The sequence below is a fragment of the Crocodylus siamensis genome, chromosome 5 (assembly GCF_052110815.1).
Source record: "Crocodylus siamensis isolate JL-2025a chromosome 5, ASM5211081v1, whole genome shotgun sequence".
NCBI classification, from domain to species: Eukaryota; Metazoa; Chordata; order Crocodylia; family Crocodylidae; genus Crocodylus; species Crocodylus siamensis.
The window spans coordinates 74,113,516-74,139,083 of record NC_143399.1 but is presented as its reverse complement, the minus strand read 5'-3'; the positions used below and the strand labels follow the sequence as shown (position 1 = coordinate 74,139,083).

Here is a 25,568-nt window from a genome sequence, read left to right as displayed (position 1 = left end):
CACAGCTTTTTCCAAGGTTGGAAAATAATACTATATAGTGTTGTTAATACATCATTTTTATTTCTGTCATATTACAAATTCATTGGACTATTTTTTTCATTTCTGTTCAAGCAACAACCCAAAACACATTCATGCTGAGCATTTATTGAAGACATGAATTTGGTTTGGATTATATCTAAGTGAGTATTGATAAATCATTTTCCATTTTTAGAAAATATATTCTGTATTACAGAATGATGAATGTAACCAGGCTCTTGTCTTTGCATTTTCTAGCTTACTGGATTGCCTGCTGAATACCTGCTGAAGTTGTATGGCACCAGATGGAGAATTTCATTAAAGCAGTTGCAAAGTCCATGGAGAAGCATGATCTAAAAATTGGTTTTGGAAGGGAGTATTGATAGTCCATTAGTTTAATAGGTACATAAACCACCCTTGCAAAGTCATACCACAGGTTAGTATTAGGGTGTGTGCTGATGTTGTGTGAACAGACAGGTTGGGCTCCTAATCTTTTTGAGCTGGGCTGAACACAAGCAGGCTTCCATGTGGTCCACATCTCCTTAACCCCACACAGGTGTGACATTAACTTGAGTTGAAACTTGACCAGTCCATGTGTTTCTGATGAAGAGCTTTGCAAACTTCTCCTCTGGGCATGCAAACTGTGTTTCTTTTATAATGCACAGGAGTCTCCCAAAACATCAAGCTGTAACTTTTTCTTACATCTGGCATCTCTCTGGCACTGTGCAAGTAGACCTGTTGCACATTTCCCTAAGATATTTCAAGGATTTCAAATGTGCTGAACTGATATAAAATGAAGTAAGAAACTAGGTTTAGATCCGGAGCTGACCTTAGGAGTGGGCGCTGTGGGTGACCTCCCAGGGCTCAGGGCTCCCCCCCCCACACAGCGCTCACAGCAGCGTTCTTCCCCCGCCCTGCCCTGACCCACCCTGACCGATCCTTGCCACAGGCAGGAGGAGTGGTGCCCAGCTCCCCTCCAGTTGCCAGGCAGGGCATATGCAGATAGGATGGGCTGCTCCAGTCTGCCCGCCTTGCTCCTTCACAGCCAGCAGTGGTGCCAGCCCACCCACCTGCCTGGCAAGCCATGCTGCTCCAGCTCCCTGCCAGACTGCACCCCTGCCTCTGCTTGTGCTTGCAGCAGCACCGCTGACTGGTGACTGGGGAGAGAGGGGGTATAAAAATACAAGTTTCCCTAAGGCCAGCTCTGTTTACATCCATGGTCACTGATCAGAATATAAAATGTTATTAAGCCCTGGTACAGAGAAGATAAGCAGTGACATGGTAACAGATATTCTGTCTTGTCAGTTAACTTTTTTCCTCCTAAAAGCAAAAGAACTTAACAAGGAAGAGATCCGTGTTCCTGACAGTGGTAGTGTGATGCTTGTGAATATGCCTTCTGGCAGAAATAGTAGTAGTTAATTTCATATCAATTATGAAATTATAACATGAATATCCCTTGTGGTAGAAATAGTAGTAGTTAATTTCATAACAATTCAGTCCTTTGATTCACTTTATGTATATCTCTGGCTATCCCCATCTCAGTCTTGAGATTCTTTTATCTTATCTTTTTTGTGTCCTAGTTTGATTTATGGATGCGTTGCTATTTCATCCCCATAATTCAGCTCAGTAGTGTTTCGGAAAAAGCACTTGCAGTTCTTTTTACCCAGAGTTTAAATTATATTCAGAAAGACTTTTTTTTTTTTTTTTTTTTTGCAAAAACATGAAAGAAAGGGGTGCGATCAGAAAAAAATGATTCCCTCCTTTCTTCCCTTCATTCTTTGTTTAATCTTTCTTCATCCCCCTTTGCAATACAAGCATTAACACAAAACTGATAGTAATAGATTTATAACGTGATACCACTAATGATCTACCCAACTGCTTCTGTGCTACTGGAAGAGTGTTAATGCCTCTAGAAAAGTTGCCTGCTGAAGGTCAAAATTTTGTTTATTTTCCCACAAAAGCAGCATAGATATTTTGTTGTATGGCATGTTTTCAAATTAATCCCCTTACAGTTCACCGGACAGTAGATTTTTATTCTGAAATCATGTACAGGTTAGGGGTTTTTGCTTCTTCATTTGTTTGCTTTACTCATTGAGGGTTCTGTAAAATCTGGCAAATTCTTGAATTGCCAGACTTGGTATTGGATCAGGGCACATTTGTCCAAGGCACTTTTGCTATGGTAATGCGGTCATAATTCTCAAGCTCCAAACCTGCCAGGGTGTGTTCAAGCCATCAAAAAATGAGAGGAAGGGCCAGTATGTGGAACCACTTGATTTTATTATCAGTCTAACTTGCCAGTGAATTATTAGACCAGTTTTAACAGGTATGTGCTCACTGTAACTCAGATTACAAAGCTGTTTTGACTCATGCAGAGGGAAAACCTCCTTAGAAATTGATTTTATCTTCAAAAGCCATTTTAACTTGTCAGCTGTAGCACAGCATGCAACAAAAAAGTGTCCTTTATTGTCCTTTTTCATTTTTTTTCTTCCTCCGCCATCAATCTGTCTTCCCTTGATCTTTCTTTCAACTGTCCATGTCCTCTTTCCTGTCCCCTATTCTCTTTATCCTGCACAGACCACCCTTAGAAAATGACAGGGCAGCAGTATACTCAGTGTAGGTCATGGGATTGGCTCCACAGAACCTTTCTCTGTGCCACTGACTTTCCTGTGTCCAATCCCCCACCTCGGAGATGACGCATAGGGGGTGCATGTGGGTGCATGCACATCCCCTGAGTATGGTGGTGCACCCCTAAAAAAAGGTCACTCGCCACTCGCTGCCGGCGGCATCTGCGGGAGCTCCCCTGCTTACCGCCACTGTGCTCCTGCTGCTGCTATGCCCCCCAGGCACCGGGGGCACATGTCGTTCATGCCCTGCATGAAGCAGTTGGCATCTTTTAAGAGTCCCTTGCCCTGGGGTGGGTGCAAGCTGCTGCGAACAGTGTAATGCTGCCAGGGAAGATTTAAGAGCTGCCTGCCTGTCACCTGATTCAGCATAGGTTTCAAAGAAAGGTGGTGGGGTATGTTTTTAAGGACAGGTAGAGAGGCAAGGAGAGAGAAACCTCCAGACCCTCTCTCATCTTCTGATCAGAACTGCTTTGCTTTTTGTGTTTTTTTCGAGTGTTTGTGTTCATCTGAGCCACAGCCTGAAAGAGATTCAGGCCTGGAACTGGTTCATTTCCTAAAAACTCAACTGTGTTTAGTTACATTCAGGGGTTTCCTCTTCCCGCCAGCTGGCAGCAACCAGTGACTGCTGTCATCCCTCTAGACTGCAAGGCTATTGGGGAACATGCAGAACCAGGACCAAACCTGGGCTCCTGGCCAAAATGCATTTGAGAGGTCTGCACAGTAGCCAGTTTCTCGACCCCCATTCCCCACATTCATTATCATATCTTCCTAGGTCTGCTCCGTATCGGTCTGAAAAGGATATTTAGGATTCACTGCCTGTTTCCCAGTTCAGAACAGCCAAATCCCCATTAGATGAGAGAAGGGGGAAAACCCTTCAGCTATTTTTAACAAAGCAGTCAAGTTCCTTCTCTCTACTTTCCCTGTGAGAAACGGCAGCTTCATTCTTACTGAGGCACAGTCTGGACAATCAGATATGTTTTGCTGGTTAGATATAACTAGACTCTTCTCAGTTAGAAAAAGAGAGAGAAGGAACATGGGTGTGTGGGCCACATGACTTCTGTTTCTGGCTCCAATGTCCTGCACAAACATGAGTTTTACATTCCTCCATAGCTGTTTTTGGTTGGGTTGATTGATGTCTGCAAAAGGCAGCTTGGAGATGTTCAAGAACCCTTGAATTTGTTTTACTGGAATCCTGTTTCCTGATTAAATAACTCCCCAAAATAAGAATATGCTTAAAGATGAACAAGATCAACTAGTGTGCCTTGTGTTTTGTCACACAATACGTGCTTCTGATTTTACAAGACACTTTGTTCCACATCACTGTTACTCTCCGCATATCTTCAAGACTAACTTTTCTAATGTGCTTCTAAACAATATTTTAATAGGCATTTGAATAATGTTGGCATCATTCTTCCAATCTGCTTCCATTAACTAAACGTGGTTCTCTTGGTAAAATCAATTCATGAAATTAGATAGATTTTGGTTGAAATGTATAAAGCTTATGCTAGATCTGAGCAACTAATTTTAATTTTGTACAATTCCCTTTGACTGACTATGGTACTAAGTTATAAGCAGAGTTGTAACCGAACACTAAGTAATACTGAAATGTTAAATATCTTATAAATCATGTGTGAAAGGATTGACTCCTGGCTGTTTATTCATCTCTTAGGTGACAGAGCCACGTTATAATCACTCATGTTGTATTTCCGTATTTGGCTATTGACGAATATACTTATGACAGATTTTCTAGGTGGTATTATTTGCCTAGTGTATTAAATGAATGGCAGAGATGACACTTACTCTCTCAGCATTCAGTTTGCTGATGGAATGTGGACACATTGGTCTTTAAGTAATATCTAAAATGTCCCCTTTCTTCAGTATCTTTAGACAGATCTGTTCGTGCTTTAAAGTATTTGCTTACACGGTTGTCTGCTTATATGATGAGTTTACAGCCATGCCCATGGTGTTAATGAGGGGTTACATAATTAAACGTCCTTATGGAATCCAATACCACTTACAAGGAAGAATGCTTGACTGTTCCACGATTAAGTCTAAGTGTCTATGTGCATGTTGGACAACAGATAAGCTGAATTTTGTTTGGTATATTTGCAACAAAATATGGTTTGGTTGTTTGTTTAGAAAGTAAATGATATACATTTTCTTCATTACATTGCATCTTATAATTTCAGGTGTTCTTTTCTATTAGAGTTGGCTCAATGCTTCCTCAATTCATTGCTAAATACTTGTGACTAAATTAGCATTATGTTCAAAGACATGCTTTGTAAGCTAATGTGTTATTTTCATCAATAAAGAGGAACAAAAACCGCCTTTACAGTTTATAAAATAAAAATATATATTGTCTGGCAAGGATGGAAGTGCAGGTCAAAATGAATATTTTGTACTTGAGAAATCCTTTCTCCCACCTCTATTTGAATGAGTAAAAAAGGTACTGCTTTGTTGCTATTTGTTTAATTTTTTTATTTCATCCAGCATTCAAGTTGCCATTAAGCCCAGCAACAATTGCCATCAGAGACTTACCTGAATTCCACACTAAGAATTCTTATACTTCTCTGTGCAGACACAAAGCAAGTGAATGGTCTCTGATCTGTATTGTCAATGCTCCTTTGTTAATGTCTCCTGAGAGATTTGTTTGTTCTCAGCCAGTCATTTGTAATGCATAGAATTGCAGATCTTAATATTGCCAGTGGCAGTGATTACCAGTCAGTTGCCCTCAGTCATTTTTAATGCTCTCTTTTGGTCCTGTCTGCTTCAATATTCTGCAGTATTCAGAACTGACTGTACTATGCCACCTGTTAATGTTAGCTGTACATATTGAAATCATGGGAGCCTGGACTACATAAAACATAAGTTCTTTAATAGAAGCCTCTGGCTGTAGCTAACACCACATAAGGACTGTTGCCACTAAGGTTAATGTTACCTATTCAAAATGTACAGTATTCAGTAGAGCAAGCCAGATAATTAAATGTAATGAGTGTTTTACAAAATTGGAAGATGTATTGTATGCAGTCAGTTTAGAATCTGCTTACATGAGCTATTTCACAATAGATATAATTACATGGGTAAAATAATTCAATCAGGTCTTCATATTTATCTTTTGAATATTCACCATTAGCGCTTATGTATGCATTTTGAGGCGGGCTGATTTGAGTGCTGCTGAACCATTCTAGTTTGTCTAGTTTGTCAGATGTGTTGCTTTTTTTTTCATCGTTATGCTCTGAAAGTAACATCTTTTTCTTTATCTTTTTTAAAGATAAAGACATTCCCTGCTGATACATCTAATCCCTTTTTCGATCCTTTTACAACAGTACCACAGTTTTCTGTAAGTAAAACATGCAACTGAAAAACTGTGTATTTTACACAGCACTTGCAAATCCAGATTATTCTTTAACTGAATGTCAGAAATTTAACCATCCTCCGTGAAGATAACATTCCACATAAGTCACAGGCATCAAGTCAATCCAATACCCAGGTCAATAAACTTGTTTGTGTTAGGAAGCTGGAGTTTACTGGAAGGAATTATAAGAATTAAGGTGAAACTCCAGTGCAGCCAGAGTCCCCAAATGCTGTTGTACTGCATAGTGCACTGGTGACACTGCACAGATTCTTCATGAACAGTCAGGGGCTGTGCAGCGTACAGGCGTCTCTGCATTAAATGAAAGCCTTGCCTTAGTCCCCTTCACAAACCTTCATTTTATCTAAAGCACGTAACTTGCATAAAAACTTAAATTCTGAAATGAAACAAAGGATAATATTTCTTAGAAATACACTTGTTGACTATGGTAGCTTGTAGGTATGAACTCCTAGGGTAGTTAATAACTGAGAGAGAAATCTTAGGGAGAGATTTGCTTGAGAAAAGAGTAAGAAGACTCATTGTCACACACATGAGTCATCCCTCTATAACAATAGAAAACAAAGTATGATACCCCTAAAAGAACAGAGCCCTCTACACCCAATTTTCAGTAACTGTATGAATCTAATAAATACAATAATTTAGACATTTAAGCAAGTGTTTAAAATTCGCCTGAACCATGAGATACAATGTTTGGAACTCTATCTGTAATGTACTTTATATTAGGGCTGTGCGAAGCTTCAGTCCCTGATTTGATTCGGCGGAGATTCAGCCCAATTTGGTGGCCGAATCTCTGAATAGAACCAGAGGGACCCTTGAATCTCTCTGAATTGAATCAGAACCCTCTGAATCAATTCAGAGAGATTCAGAAAGATTCAGCAATTCAGACGTAGACACAGCTTTAAATGTTTCTTCCAGATACCTCTAGGTAGCAGGCGGCTCATCAGTGAGGCAATGCCAAGGTATATGGAGCTTCCCACAGAAGCACGGGGGGCTCCCCAACACGCTGGGCAGCAGACCCAGAAGTGGACCAGAAGCACTTCTGGTCCTCTTCCAGGTCTGCCAGGAAGCGTGGAGGGGGGGCCCTGCACCCTCCCAGCTTGGCAACTGGTGCCTCCTGCATCTGGGGGGGCACCTGGGTTGCCCCCAAGGCTGATCACTGAGCCAGGGAGATATTGGGGGGGAGGGTCCCCATGCAGAAGTGCTTCTGGTCCACTTCTGGGTACACCGTCAAGCACATGGAGGGCCTCCCTGCACTCCTGTGGGACGTTCCATCCACCTGAGTATCGCAGTGTTCACGAGCCACACCTGGTACCTTGAGGTGTGTAGAAAAAACTTTTAAAGCTGTGTCTGTGTCTGAATCACTGATTCTCCAAAGCAGCATCGAATCTTCAGATTTGGATTCAGCCAAATTGAATCAGGGACAGTGATCTGAATCAAATCGCTATCCCTGATTCAGGCCAAATCTGAATTGAATAGGGCCTGTTTTGCACACCCCTACTTTATATCCTTCCAACATGAGACCTATAAGGAAACTCCCCAGATTTGAATTATAAAACAGAATTGCTAACCTGAAGTTTCTAAATTAAATCCATAAAATGAAGCAATTCACACTTTAACCAGAACTTCTGTCCTGAGGTCCAGTCTGTTTTTTCTTTCATGGGGTATAGACGTTAACTTCAGTCATTTCAATATCTTTTTTAATATAGTGAATGGAAACAGAAAATTTGCCTCAGTGATAAACCATATTATTTCAGGCTTTAATCCAAATATTCTGTTTTTCACTCAAATGTAGAATTTTAAGCCCTCTTCTAAGAGAGGTTAAAATTTATCCCAAGCCTTGTTCATGTCAATTTTGTTTTTCCAATTAGAAATATCCAAACATATTTATTGGAACATGTGAAACCAGCCCGTTCAACAAGTATGTTTTGGATCGTCTTGAAAGTCCTTCAGGTTGCACAGTGGTAAAATTAAAAGACAGCCATTTACATTTGTGTCCTTGATCAAATGTTACATTGTCTTATGCACAGAAATCTGTGCAGAGTATTGCCCTCACAAATGAGTAATGATCATCACAAAATTATTTTTTCCTTGCGAAAAATTATAATGAAATTTTGGAAATTGAAACTGAATAATATTCACTTTCTCCATGAAAACTTGAAAATTTCTCTGGAACACTCCATGAGATTTTTTTTTAATTACTTCTACTATTTGTACTCAGTTGAGTGAAAGAGAATGGAAGGGAGCATTACATACTCAAGTTTTTGGTAACCTTTTACAATTCTACTGTCACTTGTCTCTCTGAAATCCTGGTTCACTGAAAAATGCCAACATGTAGCATTACAAACACTTACAAAAACCCTGGATTGTAATTTACAGTGGCATTCTACTATTGCAGAAGTAGGCATTTGGGGGTATCTTTAGTGAACCAGGATATTCCCAAGTGATTTAATGGAAAGGAAAAAAATAGGGAAGTAAGATAAGTTAATTCAGACATAATTCTATATAAGATTGTTTCTGCCCCAGAGCTTTAAACATGGAAATTGGTCAGCCCAGAACAATCTGTTTCTGCTTAGTTGCTTTTAAATTCACTTTAGCACAACAATCATGCTAGATATCACCCAGTATTTAGAGACACCTGTAAAATAACACAGACAAATGCAATTAGGGGACATTTGTAAGAGTGAACCCCCAATCCTGTAACCAGACTCTAAATGTTCTGTAGTTGCACACACTCCTGGTTGGCTGCAAATGTTTGTGCTTCATTTGCTTTTTCCTTTCTGTTCCTTTTCCTCACTTTCTTTTCATGTTATGAACAGCCTGCAAAAATGTTTATGTTGTTTGTTCTTTAAAAATGTGTTTTGGAACCAAAAGTGTCTCCCAAAGTATTAAAAGCAAGAGTTTTGGAGACCTCTTTCTTTTGTTTATCTTTGTTTTATAATTCCACAGTGTATAAAGAGCTAAAATTATTTTCTTTGTGAAAAATAGGAGGAAAGTGTTGCTTTTTGAGTTTTACCTGTGATTAAAGTGGACTATTTAAATTAGAAGCGCTTAACAATTGAATTTATTCATGGTAATATTTCTAAGCCTATCATAGAAATTGCAGGTGAATTAGATAGATGAGTTCCTCAGATGCTGTAAGTCAGCATACATCTATTGATTTTAATGGAGGTGGGTCAATTTATAACACCTAAGTACCTAGCCAAATGCATATGAACATATGTATATAAATGTGATAGAGAAAGAAGCAATTACACTATGTGTATATGTGTATATATTTTTATAATACATATAGATAGATAGAAAAGAAGGGCTCAGATCCTCAGCAAGTATAAATTGTTTCAGAGCAGGTAATTCAGTAAGATTTTAGCCATTTACTCCAGGTAAGGTTTTGAGCTTGGTATCATTATTTAATTATAAAAAGCTTGATCTGGTCCCCCTGAATATGGACTTCAGTGTTTGCTTGTCTGTGGACTCTGTGATTGGCCTTTCAAAGCTAAATGCTAGAGGTGTTTGATGGCTTATGCTTGCTAATATTTAGGAATTTAATTTGATGGGTTTGGAGGTTATGCTTGTTCTTTCCTGCGAGTTATTTGGTTTTGTTTTACGTTATATTGGATTTCGTTGTACTGCATTTGTACAATGAAAGGAATGGCTCATCCTGACTGTTCAACCAAAATGTACTATATGCCTTCAGTTAAGACGGGGGTGGAGGCTGGGAAATGTTAGAAGCAAAATCTACAGCAGCTCCTTCCTAAATGCAAATAAATTGCCTACTGAATTAAGCAGCAGAATGCATACAGGTCTGTAGTTCCACAAGTTTATTCACTGAATGTTAATACTAGGTGGTTCAGGTCACTTGAAAAATGATGAAAAAAATCTAAACAATAGTTAGATAACATTCTCTGCTTCACTGGTGTGGTGATGTCTCTCCCTATGATTGTGATGACTGAACCAAAGTTTTAAAGGAAGATTGATAGTCAAGAAAGGAATGCAGCTAATAAGTGTGAACATTTTCCTGGCTCTTCTGAAGTATTGGAGAACTGTAATTACTGTGTATCCTTACCAGTTCTGTATCACACTTACAAGCAGACAGTGGCCATTCTCTGTTGTTAGAAATGGTCCTGTGCAAATAGTCGGTCTGGAATGCAGCACAGTCTACTATAAAATAGGTGATGTGATACTATGGTATTGTATTTGAAGATGGGTATAGTCTGAATGTGGTTATTTCTCTGTGCACTTTATGCTGATGTATTGACTGTGCGTCCAGTCACTAGTTGCCATGATATGAATGATAGTTTTAGGGCATGGTTTACTCCATCTAACTTTTAGACCCAGACTCTCCTGTAGTGTTTTCCAAAGACTTAATAGCTAACTTTGCTAGGGCTCCATTTAAGAGATAAGAATGCCAAGCTGACCCTTTTGGATACTCCCTATAATGGCTTTAGATTAAATTAAATAGTGATAAATGTTATTGTTTAGTGTATGGGTGTGTATTTGTTCCAAGTGCTATTAATGGAAGGTACTGTAAATTGAGTTCAGTGTTGTAGTCCTCTTTATTGACCTGACTCCTTAATGGTGTACCACTGTCAGCCTCTACCAAAAGGAGTGTCTGCATCATCACCTAAAAGGGTTAATTCCTAGTTCTGAGGTCATTAGCTGCTATAGTGGTAGCCTTTCCTTTACCTGCTTTATTAGAGGAAATTTGATAATAATGAAAATGGAAATGGTATAGAGAAAATGGGCATAAAAAGTAGAAACTAATCTACCCTTTTTATCTTTTCTTTTTAGGCAGAATTTACTGACAACAAATTAAAATGCTGTGCTGTGCAGTTGTCTCCCAAGATATCACCAGTAGCTCTGTCACCTGCAAGGAGGTCTTTGATTGAGACTGTCCCAACCCCAACTGTGCAGACAATATATACATCTCACAAACCTATTTCTCTGGCAGACAGGTATCATGCAGTTCTTTGATGGAAATAGCATAAATCTCCTTTACTCTAAACTCTCAGGAGTTGGTTTGATTTCTTGATATCCATCCTAATTGGAAAGGGAAAAAACCCTGTCAGTCCAAGCTTGCATTTCCACTGATGCTGAAAGTCATTTGCCATTTTGAACTTCCTTCTGAGTAAAAGAGCAGCATAATATTATATTTACTTTGTATATTTCCTAAATGAAAGTCACTCTGATGTAGCCAGCAATTGCCCACCTGTAAAAGCCAAGTAAACCATCTCTGTGACCTCCAGGTAAAAGAGAAGAGGGTGTTCAATTTCTTCTGGTGCAGATCACTTTCCTGGAAACACTGGCATGGCTTTTTTAATAAGTGCTGTTGTCATCTGTCTTCCTAAATTCTAAATGGTCACTGAGGGAGAGTAGGATTGAAAAAGGTCTACCCCTTCAGATGAATATGAGGCTCTGATATTTCTGAGTGATGTTGGGCAGCCATTGTTCCTCTTGTAGCATGAAATAGTCAAAATATGTCCCAGGTTCCCAAAGCCAGACAACATTTTTTTTTGTTCACGTCTTCCATCCTGAAGGTTTTTTTGTAATAATAGTCTCCTCTCTAGCTGTTGATTAGTATTGACTTCCCCAAATTGTCTATGTCATTAAGATAATTGTATCATTGGATCCATCCAAGATCCCAAAAGCACAAGTCTAGTTTTCATTGCCAGGCCCAAAACACTATAGTGAAATGGGAGTGAAAAGTGAAAAGCTGCTTAACGTGGGATTATATGTTAACCTTTCACCTTCAGTTTTAAATTTGACTCGCAAGGGTTGTTGCCTTCACTTTAATTTCAAGTGAATGTGTTTTTTGTTATTGTTAGTCTGTTCGTACATAAGAGTCCTAGCAGTTGTAGGGTAAGCCTATGGTTTAGGATGTGATTCAGCTCCTGTCTAAGTCAATGGAAAGATTTTGAATAACTTCAGTTAATTAGCTAATATTTGTAAAGTACTTTGAAGATATAGAGTTCTATGTAGAGACCTGATTCAGGAATCTGTGCTTAAAAATACACAATAAGGGAGATGTGTTTTTTGCCCTCATGGCAGACTTGAGAAATTAAGTCACAAATTTGTGATTCTCCTACAGTATCAGAAGTTGTGACTCAGCCAAAACCAACTGGTCAGAGCTGGGATGAGAATCTAGGAATTTCAGACTCTGTTCACATTAACCAGCATATGCTTCCTTAGTGTATTTTGCACACTGTTGAAGAGCTCTGCTGATTTTTTGTACTGAATGAGAGTCTAGGCAGCCTGAAAGCTAGTGGGCAACATAGTCATTTATAGAAATGAACTAAGTGTACATGTTAACATTTGAGCAAAAAGGCTAAATCAAAAGAGGAAAAAAATATCCTGGCTCCAATATCTTCTTTCTGCACTGCTAACCATTTTTATCTCCCAGGGTGCATTTGTTCGGTTTCTTCATTGACTCTGGCTAATGTTTCCTCTGTTTAACCAATCTATTTATGCCTGATCAGAATCTCTCAAGTCATTAGTAGATAACTAACAAATGAGTAATTAACTCGTAAGCGAATAAGCCTAGGTAATATCTTTTGAGAAGTCCACCAAATCTTAAGCAATTGGTTGAGAGAGAGAAAGCTTTGTAGACAGACCAAGAAGCATTCTTTCCAGAGGACAAAATTTGGAAAATGCTCAGTTTGGTGCATGATGTTCCATTGCAAAGGCAAAAAGAGAATTTACAATTTATCTTTTTTCTTTCTTTCCTTTGTTTTTTGTAATGATTAATATAGGTTTCTAGGTGGTGTTTCTTTTTATCCATCCATTTCATATCCTGTTGTTCCTCCTCTCTCTCTCCACCTACCTTAGTCCCCTCTACAGTCTTTCTTTACCTAATTTTCTTTCCATCTTTTTCTTCTCTTCTCGTCTCCAACAATCTCTTGGTTCATGACTGGGGTTGGCAGCTGCCCCACAGATCTCACTGCATTAGCATGTGTGATGTCCACTTTCCCACAAGAGCACTTCACCCCTCAGACTCAGCTACATACAGAATCCTTTGCTCTTAGGAGAAGTTTCCTCCCACATACACCTGATCCAGTGCAATAGGCCCTCTCCCTGGTCTGTATAATAGGTAAAGAAAATAATAGTTTATGAGGAAGGGATAGCAAAGCTTCTGTCTTCCCTTTACCACAGGAGAGGAGTGGCACTAGCCACAGACTCACTCAAATACCCAGAGCAGCAGTGGGTTGATAGAAAAGTTCCATGTGCCCAGTTCATGGAAAGGTATGGAGTAGACTAGGGGAAGGAAAACCCAAGGCGACTCAGAAATAACTAGTGGCATCAAGCAGTCTGGGCCCTCTTCCCCATACCTATGTCTAAAGAGTATTATCTGATCTACCCTCCCTTCTCTCCAATTCTGTCTGACAGGGAACATTGGCTTGGCTTGCTAGTCCCCATCCCTAAGTCCTTACTCTTCCTTAGATAAGATTTCCACTTGAAAAGGTGGTATGATATGGCTGTAGGAGTGCAACTCATGGACAGTTGTTGATCTTACTGCTTAATCCAACTGTATTTCTCTTTCCCTAATATGCATGTTAAATAGTAGAGCTGTACAAAGCTTTGGTCCTCCCCAGTGAACTCAGCAGCAGACTTGGAAGTGGACCAGAAGCACTTCTGGTCCACTTCTGGATCCACTGGGGAGCGTGCAGGGAGGCCCGCCCACACCCTCTGAGCTCAGCAACTGGTGCCTCCTGGATTTGGGGGAGGTACCTGGGGTCCTCCCGTGGCTGATCACCAAGCCTGGACAGTGCAGGGGGCGACCCCCAGCGCACTCCCTGGCAGACCCAAAAGTGGACCGGAAATACTCCATCCACCCCAGCATTGCAGCAGTCATGACCCGTGCTGATACTGTTACCAGATTTACCCATTACTTTGGGGTGTGCTCATTTATTAGGGATACATTTCTAGGCTCTTGTCTTTTCTCTTGACAAGGGGTTATTTGGTTTGGAACATCTCAAAAAAACTGATTTGATAATCAAGAAAAGGTAAGGTTAGGGAACAACCAGACACTTAGGAGCCAGATTGAAATTCCTATGGATAGCAGATATACTGATGAGATCTCCTGGTTTCTTCAGAAACAATAGATAGCTTGCAGCATCAAGGTTTTGGATTTTTACTTGTTGTGAACAAGCCTCAGCTTAGCATGACTTTTCCAGATCTTACTATAGTTTTTTAACAGACTTAAGGCAATTATTGGAGTACTCATAACTTTTTGTGGAGAGGACTTCTACCAGTCATCCTGGGAAAAGTATGACAACACTTGTGGTCAGGGCTCCAACGGTCTGGACGCTGTGATGAACCCTTTACCATTGTTCAAGTGTTGCCCATACCCCCTCTGACTCAATCTATTTGCCTCAGCATTTCCTAACCTGGCAACCGAGTTTTAGTCAATCAAGTTTAAATAGGCCTCCCATAGTGGGACCGACGAATGTAAAGCCTGAGATGCCTATTAAACTTACTTCTGCTTACAGGTTGGGGGGCGGGGGCGGGGAAGTCCTTTGTAAATCCAGATTAGAACTGGTCTGATAAATGCTGAGCTGGGTGTGTGGGTTGATTAGCATTTGGAGCACAGATTCCCCATCATGCAGTGCTCCCCTGCTCCTCTGATCCCAGAATTCACTGTGGTCTCTGCTTTCGGCTTTCTGTTCTCCATCTCTCATGTAAATGAATGGTTATCCTTATCTGGAGGGTTTTAGGTGCATCTCCCACTGCATCTTAATCAGTTTTGTTTGGGGGAGGGAGTGGGGGGGTGGAATTCTTTGTGAGTCAGACAGGCTGCGTCCTGTGCCAGGGTTCCCCAGGAACACGGAGCTGAGAGGTAACAATTCCTCGAGGTGTGTAGAAAAAGCTTTTAAAGCTGGCTAAAGCGACCAAAATGCTGGCTTGCACCCATAGATGCTTCTCAAGCAAATCCTGGGACATCATTCTCCTGTTGTACTTGGCCTTGGTGAGGCTGCAGCAGGAGAACTGCATCCAGTTTTGGGCTCCACAATTCAAAAAGGATGTGGAGAAGCTCTCCAGTCCAGAGGAGAGCCACGTGCTTAATCAGAGGTCAGGAAAACAGACTTACGACAACAGGCTGAGAGCCATGGGGCTCTTTACCCTGGAAAAGCGCAGGCTCAGGGGTGATCTGATGGCCACCTATAAGTTTATCAGGGGTGGCCACCAGTATCTGGGGGAAATGTTTGTTCACCAGAGCGCCCCAAGAGATGACGAGGTCAAATGGTCATAAACTACTGCAAGACCGTTTCAGGCTGAACATAAGGAAGAATTTCTTTACTGTCTGAGCCCCCAAGGTCTGGAACAGTCTGCCGTCGGAGGTGGTTCAAGCACCTACTCTGACCACCTTCAAGAGCAAATTGGATGCTTATCTTGCTGGGATCCTATGACCCCAGCTGACTTCCTGCCCTTTGGGTGGCGGGGGCTGGACTCGATGATCTTCCAAGCTCCCTTCCAGCCCTAATGTCTATGAAATCTATGAAAGCTGTGTTTCTGTCCAAATCAGCATCGAATCTTCAGATGCAGATTCAGCTGAATCAAATCAGGACAGTGATCCACACCAACAAATTGAATTGCTGTCCCTGATTCAGGCTGAATCTGAATTGAATAAGGCCCGCTTCACACACCCCTATATAGTCAGGTAGCAAACACAGAGAAAAGAAACTTCCTCCAGTGCCAACTAGTGGAAAAGCTGAGAACTAGAGAATCAAGATGCTGAAGGAAGACTGCACTTAAAGTCATTTATGATATCTTTTACCTTGGTTACCAAAAAACTGAGCTCCAAATTCTGTTTTTTTGGCAATCAGTGGGATTTTAATGGGAAAAGAAAGGGAATGTTTTGTTACATTTTTTATCACTATCATTTTCTTGCTTTGGTTTGCTCTTCAAAATGTCAAATGAATTTTACTTGCGATTTAGCCATCCATTTTCTGGGCTTTTATTGAATTAAATTGAACCTATTCTCCTCGATTGTTCTTTTTAAAATGTTAATGATGTTTTAATTGAAGGATGCGTCATGTTGTTGTCTCCATAATTAGCTGTTTGTGCATTAATCACACAGTGCTGAAACTCTGAGGCGTGAACTTGAGAGAGAGAAGATGATGAAACGACTCCTGATGACCGAATTATGAAATTCTGACTTCCTTCATGTGGAGAATGGATTGGGGCCTTTCACGTGCCTTCTGTCTGTTTACATTCCTCTGCTTCTGTGTACGCAACATAATGCATCACGAAAATGTGTTATGTTCCTGACTTGCCTGGATTCACCACAGTTGGTTAAAATTAAGTCTTGCTTGACTTTAACTGGGAGGAGTTTCTTTGTTCATTTGCTGCTCAGAAATAAACTTTCAACCCTTTATCTCTCTTGAGATTTTATACTATTATAAAATGAATTTTAGGTTTGGTTTTGGTAAATCTAGGGCACAAAGGATCAGCAAGGAACATACTGATTTCTATTGGGAAACACTGTTCTGTATATATGTTAATAACTGCACAGAGATTAATGTTATGCAGAATATTTTGATAGTACCATAGAAAATATGCCGTTTTGTATAACTGAAAATTGCACCAAGCTACTGCTGTTTGTTAAAGAATCATTTTTAAAATGGAAAAATTATTATTACATCCTAACCCCTGGACTGTTAGTCTCCACTGGAAAACAAGTGGCTGTCTTATTAAATTCCTAATTGTACCCTCTGTTGAGGTATATATAAAAGTAAGGGGAAAATAGATACATATCTGTGTGCGCACACACACACGCACACGCACACACACACACACCAGTCCTCCCTTTAATTAGTCGTCCTAAATTGATGGTGAAATACATTTATTGTATTCTTAGGCAAGAAAATCTTCAGTGATTCAAAATTATTTGCTATTAACACTCTTATACAATTTTTTAATGACAAGTTTTCACTTGGGCCCTTATTCTACAAACACTTGCCTACATGATTCAGGCATAGCTAAACTAGAAGAGCCTCTGCTGATATAACTATACTGGCACAGGTACGTTGGTAGAGGCCCCCTAAGTGCAGGACAGAATATACTGACAGAAAGAGTTCTGTGCTGTCGAAGCCACACCACCACTCTGAACCATTAAAATTAAGTCAACAAAGCACCCTTTTGTGACACAGCAATGTCTACATTGGGGGGGGTTGGCCAGCATAACTATTTTTGCTGGAACAACAGAGTTATTCCAGCAAAACTTTGCAGCGGTTACACAATTTTGGTTGCTTTGAGCATGTGAGTGGTTCCATTGGAAGTAATGGGATTGTTCCTATGCATAAAGTTAAGCAGGTATGTAAGTGGCTGCAGGATAGCAGCCTTAAAAGATCAACACAATAATCTTTTAATTTTCACAAAATAAGAGCACAGATTAAATTTCCTATTAAAAATGTCCTTCCTTTTCCCTTTTTTTTGTAGTGCAGCATTCTTTAAAAAGCTAACAACAGCTAACCATCCACTTAAGCGTACAATTTTGAACGGACATTTCAGTGTTTTTTATATGGCCCAAGATCTAGTATATTTTTTGTTACTCTGTACAGTATGGTTCTCTTGTTTTTTGTCTTGTTAAAATCAAGATGTCCTTAATTTGATATTGATGACCATAAATTTATCTCAGCTTAACCAGCCCGTTAGCTTCAAAGTGAATATTGTAACATTCAGTTTCCTTCAGAGTTAGGTATGGTTATTTTTAATATGAAAAATCAAGTGCATTTTAGTACTCTTGAGTGCAACCTGGAGGGAGAAAGTTACCTGGCAGTCTTATATTTGCCAGGGCAGGAAATGAACATAAGGCTTAGTTAAAAAATTAATAATTTTAACAGTTTCTATTGCTATAACATAAGTGGCATAAGTATACAACCTGTGGTATGTAGTGTAAGAAAATAGCTCCACATGTGGAATAGACCCAAGAAACCAAATAAATGCCCAGAATTTGGTTTGTGTATTTGAGGGCATTCAACATACTTTGCTATGTTACCAAAGTGCAACTGGAACATTGTAGAGTTGACTTATAACTATGATAGCAAGAGATTTGGTAGTGCATATTTATTTTAGGTATATCTTTCCATCAATCCGAGGCTATTAAAATTTTATGGGGAGCCTTAATGTCCTGTACAGAATCACCAAGGCAAAAGAGGCTGCAGATATAAAAGACACCCTTTCTTCTCCCATTAGTCTTTTCCTTACCTCCTTCAGAGGGATCATGAAGGAAGGGGAGCTGCAGCCTGGACACATTGTGCATAATCATTTTTGCCTGATTGTTAATAAAAAGAGAGCCACCTAAAGATAAAGAAGAAGAAAATCCAATAGGAGCCAACGTTCTGAGCGACCTGGAAGCAAAATTACTCCAAGAGTGGTGTTAACTAATTTGCATGGCTGCTTATTAACCGGTTCTGGCCTGTTTCAGGCATTTACCAGTTGTGTGTGGCCATTTCACAAAATCATGATCAGGAAGAAAGTATCTGATCAGACAATTCAGCAATCCCCTGCTTTTCCTGCTGTGCCTATTGCTGTGAACTCATACAAAAGTGCTAGAGTGCAAACCTGGAATCTGCTTTAAGTTTGGGGGCAAACTATTCCTGATTAGATGCAGTGTCTTTGTAGAGGCCAAAGCATTCAAAGGGGATGAGTACCAGATTTGGTTTTTCTGATACATAAATAAGGGACGTATATTTTGAAATATATCATCATACTTCTAGTACACATAGATTGGCAAGCTGAAATTTTCATAACTGAAGAGCTGCACTGAGACACCCTAGTAAAGTTATACACCTGCACTAACAAGGCATTTTTGAAAATAGCTGAGAAAGGATGTAGGCACCTTAGAGTCCTAAAAATTAGTAACAAACTTAGTGGGTCATTTAGTCCTAATCACTGCAGGACCTTCCCTCAATATATTCCCAAGTGTTTTCTCTAGTCTAATTTTCACTGTCTCAAGCCATGGGGCTTCCACCACTTCCCTCCAGAGACTACTCTTGTCCAACATCTCAAGTAAGAACGTTTATCTTAATCCTAAACTAAATTTCTGTGTGTGCAGTTTCATCATGTTACTCTTGATTTGTGTATGCTTCCTTTAACCACACTAACCAATTCCGCTTCCTTTTGAAAAAACCTTTGAATGCACATCTTTACCTGGATTGAGAGACGGTCCTGGTAAACAAGCTAGCTAAAATTCACCAGGAAACAAGGAAGCGTGAGCTCAAAGGTGTGCTAGTTGGTCAAGTCAAAACTTAGGTTTCCCCTAAACTCTAGCTGCACCAGGTTATGTTGCATTACAGTATGCATTGCCTTAGTATACAGTATTTACACTGTGATTTGTGGTGTAGAGTAGACATATCCAAGTTAGCTTTAAACTAGCTAGCTCATGTACCAATAGCAGTCTAGCCATCATAGCACAAAGCTCAATGTGGGCTAAGTTACCATGTAAGCTAACATAGCATCTTTTCAGCATCTCTGGTGGCAACAGAGAGAAGTAGCTGATAGTTGTTTTAGGTTCAGTTTTCTCAGTTTCTAAGATTAGGTCTATGTTACAAACTTGTGTCTGCACAGCCATGTCAGTCACATGGTAGAGGTCTGACTTGTGATCGATGGAGCCGTGCCAAGTGCCTACTGCCTAGTGGCAGTGCAGTTATACTGGCAAACCACATTTATTTTGCCAGTATGGCTGATTTTGCTTAAGGGGTTAGAATTAGCTCTGCTGGCAAAAGTGTAGTTTTATGCCATTATAGGAGTGCATGGCTGGTACAGCATGCCAATATAGCTATACCAGCAAAACCTCTCAGGTGCAGACCTGGCTTTAGGGACAGACTTACAAATTTAGCTTTGACTGCTGACAGATCCTGAAAGCTTTGACTTCTTTTGTGTTTTCCTTCTTTAGGGGGCAACACACAATGTTTCTATGTTTGAATGATTCCATCAGAATTTGGATTGATCTTTTAAATACCTATGCAAAGAGTATTTTCTCCTATTGCAATCTCTTGTGGAAGCCAAACAGCTGCATACTTTTCTGTGTGGTTAAGTATTTGCCTACCTGTTTCAAACACGAAGTTTTCTTTAGAGAGATTGTTCAAGGTCTCAAATCCGTATCAGATTGTACAGTGTGCAGAGACTTCAACATTACGAACACATTTACATCCTTGAAAATCAAGCCTTTCTTAAAATATTCCATTCAGGTTTTTAGGTTCCTCCTGCAACAGTTTGCCAATGCAGCCACTTGAAACAAAGCAAGCAATCCAGCAAAGCATTTTAATGGAGGCAAATCACATTTTATTTAACTGTTTCTGGAAAATATTCATTTTTTTCCTGGATTGATTTCTGGTCCACTGGTTCCACAAACCACATCTTTGTAACTATACAATGGAATATTGTTATTTCATTTTTTGATGTCATATGTTCAAGGAGTTTGCAATAAATATACTGAGACTGATCTGTTGATTGCATGCAAGATCAGCCCTACAACTGTGTTTTGTAAAGTTAAGTGCTGTAAAGGAATCTTCAGATAACGTGAGGAGAACAGATGTAAAGGAAGCTTCTTTGGCCGCTGCCATTATGGCTTGGTGGGTGGCAGCTTAAATTAAGGTTGCTGATTCAGCTTAATACAGTTGAGCAGAAACCTGTCAAGAAAAAGAGAACAAGAAAGTACAATGGCATTTTAGTTGAAACATGCCTTGAGAGAGTCTTTTACAGCTCAGCTATTTACCTGTTCCTGTATTCATGCCTGCAATAAAAGAGATGAAAAATAAATCACTGAGTCTGAACAATTAGTAATCAAATGAATAACTTAAGTGGCCAAGTGCACTGTACATATTAAAGGAAAACATCTGGTTACTAATAAAGTGGAGCCACCTTCATTAGGAAACACCTATCATAAGCAACAACTCAAGAATTTCCTCAAGAAGGTTCAGGGCCATTTTAGTCAGCTTTCTGTAAAGACCATCTTGACTTGCCAGCTTGGCAGTCCCTTGGGAAGTTGCTGAAGGTTGATTTTGAATTCCAAGTCTGATAAAACATTGCCAGAGATGTGGTGGATCAAAATAGATTATAGTATCTCTTTTTGAACCTTAAGCTCACATTGGCTAGGGAGAGAAGTTACACATAAACTGGTTTAAGTGATCAGAAACTGGTTTAAACCTGCAAGAGAACAGATGTTCAGTGCACATAAACCAGTTTCACAATGGCTGAAACTGGTTTAAGATAAACCTTGTCGAATGTAGTATCAGACTTAACTGATTTGGGTCAAACTGGTTTATGAAACTTCTGTTGACCCCTTCCTGATTCAAGTTAAATCACATTCCCACAGCATTCCAGCATGCTTTGCAGCCCTGGCCTAAACTGTGCTGTCTGCTCTAGAAAGCAGGGCTGGTCTCCCCCCTCTGCTTGCTAGCTGGAGCAGTGAGGGCTGGCTGATGAGCCTGGTTGGGGATACAGCCCAGTTTACGGGGAGGGGGCGGGGGAGGACTGCCCCCACCCCAGGCAAAACCCAGCTGGGACCAGGGAGGGGGGGTTAAACACCACTTCCCCTGCTCAAACTTACTCCTGGCTGCAACTGTAGACTACAAATTCCAAAGGCACCTGGAAGAGGAAGTCATGAGCAAACCTGCAGAGTCCTGCTGCTGTAATTCTGGACTGCAAGTCCCAGAGACTTCAGGGGCAACAGGAAGAGAAAGTGAACACAGCCAGAGAGCTGTGCTCTAGCACCTACTGGCTTCGGGCATATGGCTGCATTTCCTGAATCAAAGGTAAATGTCCATTCACTTCTGTTTCAATTTAATCTGTGCATCTTACACTAGTCTGCAAAGACTGAATCAATTCAGCCTCGGGCTTGTTGACTGTCTGTACCTAGCCATTGTGACAAATGTCAATTTGATAGGATTAAAAAGCAATTTTGTGTGGAAGCTGGTATGTACAAAGGATTTTGGCTTGCTTCTGAGCAGGAACGAAACCCCAAATTTAGAAAATTCTCTGAAGAAATAATGAAAATATTCATGTCAGCTGAATTTAAACACCTAGTGGTGACAACATTGAAATATTTTAAATTCTTAATTTTTTGTCTTATAATAGAAAATGGCATGTGATACAATGTCTTAAAACAAAAATTGAAACATTTTCTTAACAAACTAGCAAAGCAACATTTTAGCATTGTTGGAAGTTCCCTCTTTTTTTCTTCCCTTCTTTCCCTCGCCCCTTCCCTTCCCCCTCCTCTCCCTCCCATTTTTAAACAGAATTCTGACAAAATTGTTCTTTTTTTGTGGGTTATATTTGTTTGTTTGTTTTAAGGTATTTCCATTTCAATAGAACCACATAAGCTAAAAAAAATATAGTTCCATGATGTTTCATCAACCACTTCTAATCAGTACATGTGGGTTTAATGTCATTCAGAGAAAGTATTCAGTAAAAAGACAAGTCAACAAGCAAGTATCAGTTGGCTGGGTTGGGGCTGGGACCCATGTGGAGTCCAAAAAAAGGTTTGAAAGATGAACAATTTTTAATTTTATGAAAACACATTATTGGAAGTTACGTGACCGGACAAGGGAGACATTTAGTAGCCTGGAGGATGCGCTTTTTGTTTTGTGGAGAAAATATTGTTCTTTCCTTGAGGGTATTATATATTAAGTGGAAAGACAAGGTGCAAGTTACAAATTGGCTAAGTAGCAGAAATCTGTTAAGAGAATGAAAAGTGAGCACCAAGTTGTTTTGATCTTTTTTGTAGATGCTTGGAATGAAATGCAGCTCCCAGTACAATCAATGGCAAATCTGTGGAAGGGTTGGTCCAGCATTGGGTGGAGTTTTCTGAAGTGCTTACATGAAACAGCACTGCAAATTCCACTAAGGCCAGTGAGACGTCTTCTACTAAGTCATCTGGATGCTTTTGAAAATCTCATAGATTTCATAGACCTTAGGGTTGGAAGGGACCTCAAAAGATCATCGTGTCCCAGCCCCCTGCCCAAAGAGCAGGAAAGTCAGCTGGGTTCAGATCACCCTAGCAAGGTGAGCATCCAGGTGTTTCTTGAACATATCCAGTGTAGGTGCTTGCAGCTTCTGGGGGGTCTATTCCAGACTCTGGAGACTCAGATAGTAAAGAAGTTTTTCCTTATGTTGAGTCTTCCAGTAGTTTGTGACTGTTAGACCCTTTCTTTCCTTGGGGTGCCCTGGTGAACAGACATTCTCCCAGTTCCTGATGCACACCCCTTATATAGTTATAGGCTGCCACCAAGTCCCCCCTGAGCCGTTTCTTCTCCAGGCTGAAGATCCCCATGCCTCTCAGTCTCTCCTCATAAGGCATGCTCTCTTGCCCTGTAATCATGCACATGGCTCTCAAGGATTCTCTCAAGCTTCTCCACATCTTTTGTAAGGTGTGGAGCCCAGAACTGGATGCAATACTCCAACTGTGGCCTCACCAGGGGTGAGTAAAGCAGGAGGATAACTTTTGGCGTCTTGCTTGAGATGCATCAGTAGATGCAAGCCAGAGTTTTATTTGCTGTGCTGGCTGCAGCATCGCATTGGTGGTTCATGTTCATTCTGTGCTCACTCATTACCCACAAGTCTCTTTCAGTAGTGGTGCTAGTGAGTGTAGCACTGCCAAGTCTATAAGTATGATATGGGTTGTTTCTCCCAAGGTGGAGCACCTTGCATTTCTCCATAGGTGGAACACGGGTGCATGTGCCCCCCCCCCCACCGAGATTGGCCGCTGCTGAAGCTGCTGCCAGCTTCTTCGGGTGGTCACTTCCCCCTTGTGGCCAACCTGGCTGCAGTCAGTCCCCGCTCGTCACTGCCAACAATGCAGAGGGAAGCTGCGGGTGGTCCCTGTTTGCCGCCCACCACCACCCACCCCACTGCCCTTGCTGCCAACACCACCACAGCCACCTGTGGGTGGTCTCTGCTTGGCCCGCCCTTGCTACCACCATCACCATGGCTGCCTGCAGGTGGTCCCTGCTCGCCAGCACCACGCCCCCACCGCTAACACTGCCACTGCCACTGGCGAGTGGTCACCATGGCCCCCAGCCTCAGGAGGCATGCATCATTCTTGATATTAACCATTAATGTGCAACTGCTCACAGTACATACTAACTTTACCACTGCCTAACGTTCCTTACAATTCGCATATGCTAAATGTAATCTAACTACATCCTTAGGCAAAATATCAGAGTCCTGAAACTGCTCATTGCTCCTCTGTTCCTGCAACCTTTGTGGTCAAAAGCTGCTAAAATCTACCTGTATCATTCAGGGTATGTTAGAATAACGACTAACTCCAACTGGTGAGACTTTCTTTCATAAGTTACTTAGGCTTGACTGGAAGAGAAAGACCCACTTCCTCCCAGCACGCTGCTATTTCCAACTTGTTTTGACAGTCTGAATTAATGGACTTGGACACCTGTTAAATCAGTTATTGAGAATACCCCATCCATCCATATCACTAAGAAAGGATGTTGGTTGAACCAGAAGGGAAGAGACACAGCCATTCCTCCTCAGACCCTCTGCTTCCATTGGCTGGGTTGAGTGCACTGGGCACGCTGACTGGCTCTCATACTCCAACCATCTGTTTCAACTTTGCCTAATATTTTTCAAAGTTTCTTAATCTTTTTAGCTGCTGTATGAGATGTGCAGATGATACTGAGTAAGCCTGGGGGAAGCCTTGCCATTCCCACAAGGGGCCTAGGATAAATGGTGACACCAGCATGGCAAGGGGTAAGTCTGGGTGGCAAATGAGAGTCATTTGGGTATGACAGGACAGTCTCCCTTACCACCTCCACCCCTCTTGAGGGAGTTACATTGCTGTGATTGGAACTGCTATTACAGCCAGCTCTCTCTATCCCACATACTGCCTGTGAGAGGCCTGCCCTGCTGCAGTCAGCTGCATGGCTGGGTAGGGGATTGCCTCTATTTCTAATGGGAGAAAAAGAAGTAGAAGTGGGACTAAGTAACCATTGGAGGCCTGGGTGTCAAGGGCTGTTAAGGAAAAGTTTTAATTTTGTGTTTGAGATTATATGAGTGTGCTCAGCCTCCTTTAGAGAAGGAAGAGAAACCCAGCAAAGCTAGGAGACTAGGAATGTGGTACAGGCTTGGCAACCTATGGGCCAGAATTTGGGCCAGAATTTAAGGTTTACCCCGGCTTCATCTTTTCCTGTTGGCTAGAAGAACAGTTCTTTGTATCAGCATTCCAGCTATTGTGCATACCATTCTGGGGTACCTATCTCTGCTCATCCACAGTATAGGGAGCCTGAACACATACATTTCCCTGTGCATTAGCTAGGTAGAGGAAGCCCTTCCTGCACTGTACCATTTGTAGAGTAGCTAATAGGAACCTGGCAAAGGTCTTGATCCTGAGAGGGGCTGAGCCCCTGCAGGTCCCAGCATCAGGCCCAGAGATTGCATTACCCCTGTTATGGAGTTCCAGTACTTAATGACAAGTGTTAGATCAGTGCTTCTCAACCAGGGTCCCTTGAGATTGTATCCAGGGTGCCATGGGGTGCTACAGAATATTAGCACCATTAGGTACGCAAACATGATTCACAAGATAAACCCAGACATTTCAAATAGGAATC

At 40.9% G+C, this 25,568-nt stretch overlaps 1 protein-coding gene and 1 long non-coding RNA gene across 4 annotated transcripts in view; one reads left to right on the top strand and one right to left on the bottom strand.

The window, feature by feature from the left end:
• The window catches only part of EPB41L4B (erythrocyte membrane protein band 4.1 like 4B), a 293,241-nt gene extending 276,974 nt beyond the window's left edge, over positions 1-16,267 (top strand). For 2 of the 3 annotated variants that reach the window (XM_090049114.1, XM_090049117.1), the window contains 3 exons: positions 5,911-5,979; positions 10,801-10,964; positions 16,085-16,267. In XM_090049114.1, coding sequence (XP_089905240.1) covers positions 5,911-5,979; positions 10,801-10,964; positions 16,085-16,154 — 303 coding nt within the window. In that variant the 3' untranslated portion in view covers positions 16,155-16,267. The remainder of the gene's footprint in view (positions 1-5,910; positions 5,980-10,800; positions 10,965-16,084) is intronic. The other variant, XM_090049115.1, reaches the window with a different exon arrangement.
• Positions 16,268-20,503: 4,236 nt separating this feature from the next.
• Positions 20,504-25,568, bottom strand: part of LOC149864293 (uncharacterized) — a 120,259-nt gene continuing 115,194 nt past the window's right edge. The window contains exon 3 of the long non-coding RNA XR_016442585.1: positions 20,504-20,639. This is a non-coding gene — a long non-coding RNA (uncharacterized LOC149864293). The remainder of the gene's footprint in view (positions 20,640-25,568) is intronic.